This window comes from Notolepis coatsorum (assembly GCF_963971535.1).
Source record: "Notolepis coatsorum genome assembly, chromosome: 18".
NCBI lineage: Eukaryota > Metazoa > Chordata > Actinopteri > Aulopiformes > Paralepididae > Notolepis > Notolepis coatsorum.
In genome coordinates, this window is record NC_140182.1 from 4,513,764 (window position 1) to 4,525,391 (window position 11,628).

Sequence of the window (11,628 nt, forward strand, 5' to 3'; positions counted from 1 at the left end):
TGTATTGTTCAAGCGTGTTACAGGTATGTGATATGTGTTGTGTAGGCATTAGGGTTGCAACGATTAGTCGACATAATCGACGACGTCGATCATAAAAACTCGTCGACGCAGAATTTTTGCGTCGATTAGTCATTATATAATAATAGTCGTTATTTTTATATAATATTTTTTTTTTTTTTTTTTTGCACTATCTATCTTTGTGAAAGGGGCTTCTCAGCTCTGGTCCAGCTGAAGACAGAGCAGAGGAACAGATTGGACATTGAGCATGACCTCGGAGTTGCTTTGTCTACCATCACCCCAGACTTTGAGACTCTTGTCAGGAGCAAACAACATCCCCAGTTATCCCATTAGTTCCCTGGGATGTTAAGCTAAGAAGTCTGCTATATATTTTGTTTTGTTATTTAAAGACTTCCACTTTAATTTGTATTATTTAATTTATTTATCTTGTTACGAGTGATTGTTGTATTGTTCAAATACATTTTGATTTAAAGTTGCTTAAGATCCAAATTCATGAGTCATTCATGAGTCATTATTTTAATTTGCTATGGGATCATCGTGTTATGTTAAGTTAACGGTTAAGGCAGAGGGACTGGACAACAGGGTGACATTCACAGGTGTGCAGACTTGAGCACGTGAGGTAAAACATGCATTGGAGAAGGAGCCATGCCCACAGGAAGCAGAGATTGAGGGTGTGACAAAAATAATCGTTAGATTAGTCGACTAATCGAATGACAAAAATAATCGTTAGATTAGTCGACTAGTCCCCTTTGGCTGAGGACCTTGTGTGTCTTCTATTGTCCTTTCTGGCCACATACACACTCAGTGGTGGTTCCTTTACTTAAGTAAAAGTAGAAATACTCACGATAAACGAGTAGGTAGATAAAAAATGTTTTTATCTACCTACCTCAGTTGTATAAAATGTGTCCAAACTTAAAATTATTTATTATCATATTTATTTAGAACAATTTGTTAATACCGTATATATATATATATATATATATATATATATATATATATAATATTGCAGCGAGCGTTGTCTGCATCTAGCTCTGTAAAGTGTAACCACACTTGCGACCGTGTTCTGCTTGCCATCGCCCCGACTGCTTTGTTGTTGTTGAATCAAGTCAAATCCTAGGTGAGCGTGTATCGTGCGCGTGAACGTTGGCGTGAACGTGCGGCACACTTCATAGGTTTCGTTTCGCGGTAAACGAAACGTTGACGTCATCGGACCAAAAAAAAGAAAGAAAAAAAAAAACGTTTAAATTTTTTTACCTAAATGCGACACCGGCGGATCTCACCGGCGGATACTAGGGATGTTCGATATTGGCTTTTTTACCGATATCCGATATACCGATATTGTCCAACTCTTAATTTCCGATACCGATATCAACCGATACCGATATATGCTGGGTTTCCCCCCCCAAAAAAAAACGTAATAATTTCAGGTAATTAACATTACATATCTCTTTTCGTGGAATTAACACAACATTATGCATACTTTTGACAATAAATAAAATAAGAATTTGTTCTTACTTGCTTGCCTGGGTAAATAAAAGGTTAAAAAAAATGTATATATATATTTTTTTAAAACCGATACCGATCATTTCCGATATTACATTTTAATGCCAATATCGGTAGGCCGGTAACATCGGCCCTCCCCTAGTCGATATACCCTTAAAAAGTACCGGATTCGGCCCCCATCATCCCTAGCTCACCAGGCAGTGGGGGACAGGGCCACAGCCAGCGTGGGGCAGCACCCCTCCGTCATGCACACCTCCACGTCAAACACCAGAGCCTCCTCCTCCGGGAAGGCCACCCGCCGGCCCTCCCCGTCCGCCCCGTAGCGCGTCCACCCCGTCTCCCGGGTCCACTCCCGGGGCATGGCGGGCAGCGGCGAGGCCCCCAGCAGCCGGCTGGCCCCCTCCAGGTAGGGCAGGCTCTGCTTCTGGGCCAGCAGGCGGAAGTGGGCGTCCACGTCGTCGCCGTACATCCGGGGCAGCTCCAGCAGCACGTCGGGCAGCAGCTGGGTCTCCTTGCCCCACAGCCGGTGCCTCTGCAGGTGGCGCACGCTCCGCGCCACCTGCTCCGCCCCGTACTCCGGCTGCCGCCCGCGGAAGATCTGCTCCTGCAGGTTCCGGGACAGCATCTGGACGTTGAGGGGATTCATGCGGGTCTCCTCCGCCGCCGGCGGCTGCTGCGAGGAGGAGGAGCCTCGGGGGGGCGGGGGCCGCGTGGAGCAGGGGCAGCGCGGGCACAGACATGGCCGAGGGGGGGGGGCGCCGGTGAGAGGCCTCCGCAGAGGAAGGCGCAGCAGCAGACGCAGCATCATCGCCTGGTGAGGACGGCTGCTCACTGAACACGCGACAGCTGGAGGAACAGAAACAGATGATCGAGCTCAACATAGATCTATGTTAAAGGAGCTGTACGTGGCAGTGAAAGGGTTAAAGGAGCTGTACGTGGCAGTGAAAGGGTTAAATGAGCTGTACGTGGCAGTGAAAGGGTTAAAGGAGCTGTACGTGGCAGTGAAAGGGTTAAAGGAGCTGTACGTGGGGGTTTTTCTTTTGGTTGTGAAAATAAGTGGTCTACGTGTTAAAACAATACCTCTACGTTAAAAATAAAAGTCACTTTAATAAAGGTAGAGCCGATGTGGTTCTTCTTGTATAGTATAGTTTAGATATAGTAAGGCCTAACAAAAATAGTTGGTTTCCGGTTGCCGACCGACCCTGCCGATTTAGGTGCGACCCAATATATTTTATGAGTTTTTTAAAAAAAATATTAAAAAAAAAGAAAAAAATGATTTTTTTTTTTTTTTTTTTTTTTTTAAGAATAAAGTTTCATAGAAATCTTAGTCAAACATTTAGTATTATGGATATTAAACATGCTGGCAGAGTACATGCATCCATGTTGTTGTGAACATTTTAATTAAATAAAGAAATTCCCTATCCATAGTCGCCGTGGGAAAGAATAAAATAAAAAAATTAAATAAAATAAATTCCCTACCTACCCCATGGCCAAACTGACAACCAACAGGAAACCAACAATATTTTTTATTATGCCTAGCATAATGACATAAGAGTTAAAACTGTATATTGTATAGTAGTGTGCATAGGACCCAGTGCCGTCTCAGGAATTTAGCATGTCTATTTTATCATGCCCCATCTTATGTCTTTTTATTGTCCGTTTTTTTTATGTCTATTTTATTATTAGTATTATTGCACAATCGAAGCGGGCACGACCACCCGCATTTCACTGTACGCCCTGGTATGTATGTGACAAATAAACCTCTTGAATCTTGAATTAATTTCATGTTATGAAATGTAATGATGTGGGGTTATTATAAAATAATGCAAATAATGTACAGAGCTAAAGCAAAGTTACTCCCGGACGGGGTGCAAAGTCTTTTTTCAATGCATGAAAGAAAATACGATTTGAGAGATGTTTGTACATTTACAGTTCAAAAGGCTAAGAAAGGGATTAAAAGGAGGTGTATTTCTATTGTTGGGGTTAACTTGTGGAACAATGCTGATATACATTTAAGAATGAGTCATTTGCTTTTATCAGTGATGGCTGTTTACTGCAGAGCAGAGGGACTGGGAGACCCATGTTACTGACCAGACACTCTGTATCAGTGATGGCCGTTTACTGCAGAGTGGAGGGACTGAGAGACCCATGTTACTGACCAGACACTCTATATCAATGATGTCTGTTTGTTTACTGCAGAGTGGAGGGACTGGGAGACCCATGTTACTGACCAGACACTCTATATCAGTGATGGCTGTTTATTGCAGAGCAGGAGGGACTGAGAGACCCATGTTACTGACCAGACACTCTATATCAGTGATGACTGTTTACTGCAGAGTGGAGGGACTGGGAGACCCATGTTACTGACCAGACACTCTATATCAGTGATGGCTGTTTACTGCAGAGTGGAGGGACTGGGAGACCCATGTTACTGACCAGACACTCTATATCAGTGATGACTGTTTACTGCAGAGTGGAGGGACTGGGAGACCCATGTTACTGACCAGACACTCTATATCAGTGATGGCTGTTTACTGCAGAGTGGAGGGACTGGGAGACCCATGTTACTGACCAGACACTCTATATCAGTGATGGCTGTTTACTGCAGAGCAGAGGGACTGGGAGACCCATGTTACTGACCAGACACTCTATATCAGTGATGGCTGTTTACTGCAGAGTGGAGGGACTGGGAGACCCATGTTACTGACCAGACACTATTATCAGTAATGGCTGTTTACTGCAGAGCAGGAGGGACTGGGAGACCCATGTTACTGACCAGACACTCTAACATCAGTGATGTCTGTGGGAATGTAGAGATATTTAACACGTTATCTTAACAAAGATTATCACCTACAGCACCTTTAAACAACCAGGAAACAATAGCACTACACCAGGAAGCTACCTATGATCAATCACCATCTAACAGTATTGGTAGTGAGCTCTGTAGTGAGTCAAACTGAACAAGCTGGTGAGGAAGGCTAGCTCTGTAGTGAGAGTCAAACTGAACAAGCTGGTGAGGAAGGCTAGCTCTGTAGTCAAACTGAACAAGCTGGTGAGGAAGACTAGCTCTGTAGTCAAACTGAACAAGCTGGTGAGGAAGGCTAGCTCTGTAGTCAAACTGAACAAGCTGATGAGGAAGACTAGCTCTGTAGTCAAACTGAACAAGTGAGGAAGACTAGCTCTGTAGTCAAACTGAACAAGCTGGTGAGGAAGACTAGCTCTGTAGTCAAACTGAACAAGCTGGTGAGGAAGGCTAGCTCTGTAGTCAATCTGAACAAGCTGGTGAGGAAGACTAGCTCTGTAGTTAAACTGAACAAGCTGGTGATGAAGACTAGCTCTGTAGTCAAACTGAACAAGTGAGGAAGACTAGCTCTGTAGTCAAACTGAACAAGCTGGTGAGGAAGACTAGCTCTGTAGTCAAACTGAACAAGCTGGTGAGGAAGACTAGCTCTGTAGTGAGTCAAACTGAACAAGCTGGTGAGGAAGGCTAGCTCTGTAGTCAAACTGAACAAGCTGGTGAGGAAGACTAGCTCTGTAGTCAAACTGAACAAGCTGGTGAGGAAGACTAGCTCTGTAGTGACTGAGACAAACTGAACAAGCTGGTGAGGAAGGCTAGCTCTGTAGTGACTGAGACAAACTGAACAAGCTGGTGAGGAAGACTAGCTCTGTAGTGAGTCAAGACTCAAGCTGGTCAAACTAGAGGTGGCGGTCGAGAGGAGGACGAGAAAAAAGCTGGATGCTCAGCTGTACCATAAAAAACCCTCCCACCCCCTCTATGAGGAGCTAGCCGGTCTGAGGAAGTTTCAAGTTTCAAGTTTCAAGTTTCTTTAATAGTTGTCATACAGAAGTACAGAATACTTTCATACAAAATGCTTCTTACTGTTCAGCCATAGACACATCCCCCCCACGACACACACCACCTCTGCCAGTCCTTCATGCCAGTAGCCACCAGGCTCCACAATGGGCACAGTCTGCTGCCAATCGCTGGAGAGCTAACGGCTGGTGAACTTGAGAGAACGGTTAATGACTCTTAATAATAAACACTGCGTGGACTCTGGTGCACTAGTGTGTTACTACGGTTTGGACCACGTATACCATCATCACTCTTGCCTTGCTTGTTGATGTGTCTTTTGTTTCCTTGTCTATCCGTTGTTTTTTTTCCTGTTTATTCTATACTTTTCTTTGTTCTTAGCCATGTGAAGCACTTTGGTTGACAAGTGTCATGACTAAATGTGCTATATAAATAAATTTGATTGATTGATTGATCACTATTACTTAATTATTGAATCCTGCCACTCACTACTGTTCAAGTTCCGTTTTATTTGTCACATATAAGGTACATGTGCATTACAGTGAAATGCTTCTGTATGGGCCTCCTGAGATTGTGCTTCATATAGTAAAATAAAGTAAAAATAAAGACCAAACACTACACAAAAATATACAATGTGTAAAAACACAAAACTACTGTTATCACTATTATCATTACTACTTGCACTTTGCACTTAGTTCTATTATTATTATTACTACCTATCCTACCTGTACACAGTACCCCCCATGCTGCTATCACACTTGAATTTCCCCAACAAGGGGATTATTAATAAAGGAACACTTGACTTGACTTGACAACGTGCACATAATACTACAGTATAGCTAGGAATATGATGAATTGAAAATGGGGGACACTGATGTAAACAAGACGAAAGTCTTCCTCGGTCTGCATCCCCTTAACAATTGTGTGTATTGAGCTGTACTGTACTGTACCCATTCTGCAATCTGTTGATAAACTTTTCAATCAATCAATCAAAACAACACGTAAAGTAACTGGTACAGAAGAGCACATCTACACGCACTACCGTAACCAAACATGTCTTACCATTCGTCTTACATGAGACATCTGAAACGAGTCACGGGCAAGTTCTCCAGCGGCAGAAGGTTTCAACCACGTGCCGCAATAATAATAATAATAATAATAATTGTATGACACACTTCCGGTCAGAGTTCTTCCAAAATAGAAGCGCGTGTCTTCTTCGTCTATAGGGTTAATGGCGGGTCGCGACCGCATAAAGGCGCATACCGCCACCTACTGTACGAAGCACGGGTCTGCACTACAGCTGTGTTAAGGCGACACAGCGCGGTCCCCAAAATCGCCTTGTTGCTTTTTTCCCCCGACGATATTGAGACGTTGTTATATTTTGCTTCCTAAACATGTCTTCTATGAAACTACTCTAGTGACAATAAAACGTCAATAACACACATTTAGTTTGTTTATTTATTGACTTCATTTTGCCTGATTGCATCCATAAATGTGCACATATTTAATGGGGAAGTGCCTCATTTGTTTAGGGGGTGCTAAGGCAAACAACCTCAGTTCAGAATCAGAATAAGAATCAGAATCAGAATCAGAAAGGTCTTTATTGCCAAGTAGTTTTCACATACAAGGAATTTGCTTTTTGGTCGTTTTCGGTGTCGACAATAACGGACAGATGATAATAAAATAAAAAGGTGGAATAAAATAAAATTGAATATAAACTAAATGAGAATAGAAGCACAATAGAATAGAATATAATTATAATATACAAAATGAAAACAGGCCAGGGGCTGTACAACAACTGTAAAAAAATAAATAGGTGGAATAAAATCAATTGGAATAATATTATAAACGAAATATTATCTTCCTGTCAGCGCCCCCAAGCGGTAAGGATGAACCGCTACGTGTTTTTAACAAAACCGACGACATGCGAAAGAGTTGCATTCGAGCTAGGCATTATTAGTTCTCTGTTTTCACCGAAGTGATGCGATCATAATTGTCTGCCAGCTGTTGTTATTATTATACACTGATACCGGATCGATGAACTAAACAAAGTGAAAAGCGGTCCCGTCGCGAGGTGTAGCTGTGCGGCCGCGTGGCCTAATGGATAAGGCGTCTGACTTCGGATCAGAAGATTGCAGGTTCGAGTCCTGCCGCGGTCGAACCTTTTGATGCAACCTGCAGGATCACTGACGCTCCAAGCCGCCGTGACGATGTATGGACGGTATGATCTTTATTTTACATTGTTTATTTTTCTATCATATTTCAGATTTTTATATTCAGATCTAATGATGTTGCCTGTAATATTTATGTCTTTCTACTAATATTACACCTGCCCATGCCTGTACCCCCCCCCTCCTCATGCTGTTATGATGCCCGAATTTCCCCCCAAGGGAATCATCAATAAAGGAATATCTTATCTCATCGTATCTAAAAATGTGTCAACTTCACAATCGAGAAACTTCTTCTATATCAACATTTTAATTTAAATAAATCCCCCGCTTTCGTTTACATGTCGAATGAATTCATAATAGGGTCTTCTTGGTCTGTGTCCATCACCACCAGAGATTTCTAATAACTTGTTATAATATCGCGGGTACAGTAGAGGTGGGTGTAAACACGAGGAGGACTTATATCAGTGCGACACCTGCTTTATTCTAAGCGACGGTCACGGGAAGCGCATCTCCATGATCTTCGCCCCGTTTTCGTTCACATGTCACCAGGCAACAACGAATGAAACGGGTAGAGAAATGTTCCATAATAATAACGTGCTTGATTGTACTACAGACTCAATTATTGGCTGTCGTTGAGCCTTTTTTGATCGTATTCGTATTATTATTATCATATCCATCGATTCATCCTTCTGCCGTGTTGTTGTCCCTTGTTGTTGTTGTTGTTTCCTTTCCTCGCAGCAGGCGATGGCAGACGACACGGAGGACGTGCAGCTCGACTTCGGTGCTGATGAGGAGGAGGAGAGGGCGCGCAGAGACGCGGTGATAAGGTACTGTAGGCTGGGTTTGGTGTCTGATTCAAAGCCTCATCATATGTATATATTTTCTGTTAGGATCTCTGGGTAACAGTACTGTATATTTGGTAACAGTACTGTATATTTGCATATCGCACATGTCACAAATGTAACAGTACTATATACCTGTGTATGTCATCATGTATGTCCCTATGTCATAATTGTCATGTATGTTCATGTGTATGTCATAAATGTAATGATGAATTGAAAATGGGGGACCCTGATGTAAACAAGACGAAAGTCTTTCTCTGGTCTGCATCCCCTTCTTAACAATTGTGTGTATTGAGCCGTACTACCCAGGTCTGCAATCTGTTAATACAATTGTCATTCATTCATTCATTCTGCCCATCCTTGTAGGCTGGGGTTAGTGCAATATTATGTATCAGCGCATCATTGCATGTTTTCTTTATAAATCTTTTGGCGGTTGGTTGATTGATTGATTGATTGATTGAAAATTGTATTAACAGATTGCAGAATGGGTACAATACAGTACGGCTCAATACACACACTTGTTAAGAAGGGGATGCAGACCAGAGGAAGGCTTTCGTCTTGTTTACATCAGGGTCCCCCGTTTTCAATTCATCAGGACATATTGAAATGTCACGTGCACCCAGGGTGCCCGAGTGCTACGATGCCCCTCTATAGCTCATGGAATGAACTCCAACAGTTCATAAAGCTTGAGATTCTCCCCTCTGTTGCAGAGTTTAACACCTTGATCTCCAACCTTTGTCAATCAAGTTGTTTGTGTTTTAATTGATTTGTTATCCTTACTTTTGCCCTCCTCTTGTTATCTTATTATGGTTTTATATGCTGTGTGACAAGAAGACAACATAAAAATGCAATGGTTTGCACCACTGTCATCATGCAGCACAAGTACATACAATGAAGTTTGGCATCCAACCAGAGTACAAATGTAACAGTAAAGTACAATAGTAATATACAATGTACAGGTGATTAAACTGGGTATAAGATATTACTACTGGGTAATAATGCTAATCAGATGTATGTACAGAGTTGTTTTCTTCCAAAAGAAAGAAAGAAAGAAGGAAAGAAAAGACCTTTCCTGAAACACAGCTCAAGTCTTTCATAATCATTTCACCAAAATAAATGTGCAGAGATAGATGACATTTTAGTAAAGAGTACACTTCTTATTTCATCATATTAAAGGACAGTACGTGAAATGCATTTTGTTTTATATTTCTCCTAAATCACATAATAAACAAAATCTTGCCTCTGAAGCAGCGTTGTACGTTGTATCTGTGGCCAATGGTGGAACGAACTTCCCACCAGTCAGGAGTCAGGACAGCTGAAACCCGGCCAATCTTCTGCCGTCGACTAAGAACACAAAAAACACTACCCTTCTTACTGTATTTTACTATTATGTACCTTACTGCTATGCTACTATACTTATACTACTACATGCTAATATGTCTACACTACTATGCACTCAGAGTGTAACAGAGTGTAACACTCAAGATATCTCTTTGGATCAAATAACATCTCTTCGGATCAAATAACAAACTCAGCAAGACCGATGGCTTCTCAGTTACAGTGGGTGACAATATTGTCACAAGGAAAGATGAAATTACCTACCTGGGTTCCATCCTAGAGGCTAATCTTTCCTGTGACAAAATGGCATCCAATGTAATAATAAAGAAAGTCAACCAACGAACTAGATTCTTGTACCGGATCTCCTCTCTGGTAAACAAGAATACCCTGAAGACTCTGGCAGGAGCACTCATTCAAGGGTACTACGACTATGCTTGCACCTCATGGTACCAAAGCACCTCAAAGGCGCTAAGAACAAAATTACAAACATCACAAAACAAACTGGTCAGACTACTGCTTGACCTTACTCCTAGAACCCACCTCACCCCTGCCCACTTTGACAACCTAGGATGGATTAGAGTAGATGACAGAGTACAGCAACTTGCAATGGGCCTGGTCTACAAGATACACTACACCACTAAGGTACCCATGTACATGTCAAAATACTTCCCAAAGGTCAGTGAATACCACGACCACAACACCAGAGTGGTTCCACAAATCATGTTAAACCCAGATTCGGCTCAAAGAAGGGACTAAACACGTTTCGCAATTATGCCACAACAATGTGGAACGCCCTACCCAAAGCTGTAAAGGAATGTGAATCACTACCCACTTTCAAAACCACTCTCAAAGAGCACCTACGGGGGACTGCAATTCTAAACTCCAATGTACAGTAAATGTCCTAACCCAATAATACACGAGACCCTCTTCTTGGGACCAAGTAAGGTTTTGTCGATATTCCAATGTACAGTTTTGCTTGTACAGTTGTACAGTTTCTCCCCCCCCACCCCGCCTACCCAACCCCACCCCGCCTACCCAACATTTTGTAATCTGCCTCAATGTATTTGTGCATAGAAGGATGTTTGACTTTAGGATAGATTTAGCATAATAACATAATATGGTTCTGAGCTATAGTTATTCTTTGTCGGACAATATGTTCTTAATTTATATTCTGTTTCACAATATCCATTCTAAAGCTTTAGCGTGTTAGCCACTAGTAGCCGACCCTATATTACTGTACAGGAAACAGGGCGGAAAGGAATCTCAACCTGAGCATGACATAAGAGTAAAATGGCCACCGTGTGGTCAATTGCCTTCATTACAGACCACATCTCTACAAGCTACACAACACAGTCGCATCAGAAAATATAAACAAAGTACTAATCTCGACCACAGGAAAAAAGGTACATAATGTACATTATGTTATAGCCATACGTAATATATTTACGTAAAAAAAAAAAAAAAAAAACAGTATGCAAAACGGTGCTACCGGGATATGATATGATACAATATGATGCCAACAATTAAGTGTTTCTTTAGAAAGAATATCTCATATTCAGGCTCACCGTTCTTACAGAAAATCACTGAATAACATTCTTCTCTGAGAATGTATCAGACTTATTAGTCACTGTCGATTGATTCTATCATGTTCATTTATGTGTCAGGTGATGCTCCCAGCGTGTCATGTGACCCATGTTGTGTGTGTCGGTCAGGTGATGCTCCCAGCGTGTGTCATGTGACCCATGTTGTGTGTGTCGGTCAGGTGATGCTCCCAGCGTGTGTCATGTGACCCATGTTGTGTGTGTCGGTCAGGTGATGCTCCCAGCGTGTCATGTGACCCATGTTGTGTGTGTGTGTGTGTGTGTGTGTGTGTGTGTGACTGCAGGCACCCCCTGGCCTCCTTCTTCCATCTGTTCTTCCGGGTCGCTGCCATAATAACCTACCT

The 11,628-nt window shown here is 42.2% G+C and overlaps 2 protein-coding genes across 2 annotated transcripts in view; one reads left to right on the top strand and one right to left on the bottom strand.

Moving 5' to 3' along the window:
- The window catches only part of polg (polymerase (DNA directed), gamma), a 78,045-nt gene extending 71,572 nt beyond the window's left edge, over nucleotides 1-6,473 (bottom strand). The window contains exons 1-2 of the mRNA XM_084334490.1: nucleotides 6,395-6,473; nucleotides 1,716-2,367 (exon numbers count right to left, since the gene is read on the bottom strand). Coding sequence (XP_084190616.1) covers nucleotides 1,716-2,329 — 614 coding nt within the window. The 5' untranslated portion in view covers nucleotides 2,330-2,367; nucleotides 6,395-6,473. The remainder of the gene's footprint in view (nucleotides 1-1,715; nucleotides 2,368-6,394) is intronic.
- Nucleotides 6,474-8,247: 1,774 nt separating this feature from the next.
- Nucleotides 8,248-11,628, top strand: part of LOC311244913 (Golgi apparatus membrane protein TVP23 homolog A-like) — a gene marked incomplete at both ends in the record, with an annotated part of 20,677 nt that continues 17,296 nt past the window's right edge. The window contains 2 exons of the mRNA XM_084334608.1: nucleotides 8,248-8,330; nucleotides 11,569-11,628. The exon at nucleotides 11,569-11,628 is cut by the window's right edge and continues 85 nt beyond it. Of these exons, the coding sequence (XP_084190734.1) occupies nucleotides 8,248-8,330; nucleotides 11,569-11,628 (143 nt within the window). The remainder of the gene's footprint in view (nucleotides 8,331-11,568) is intronic.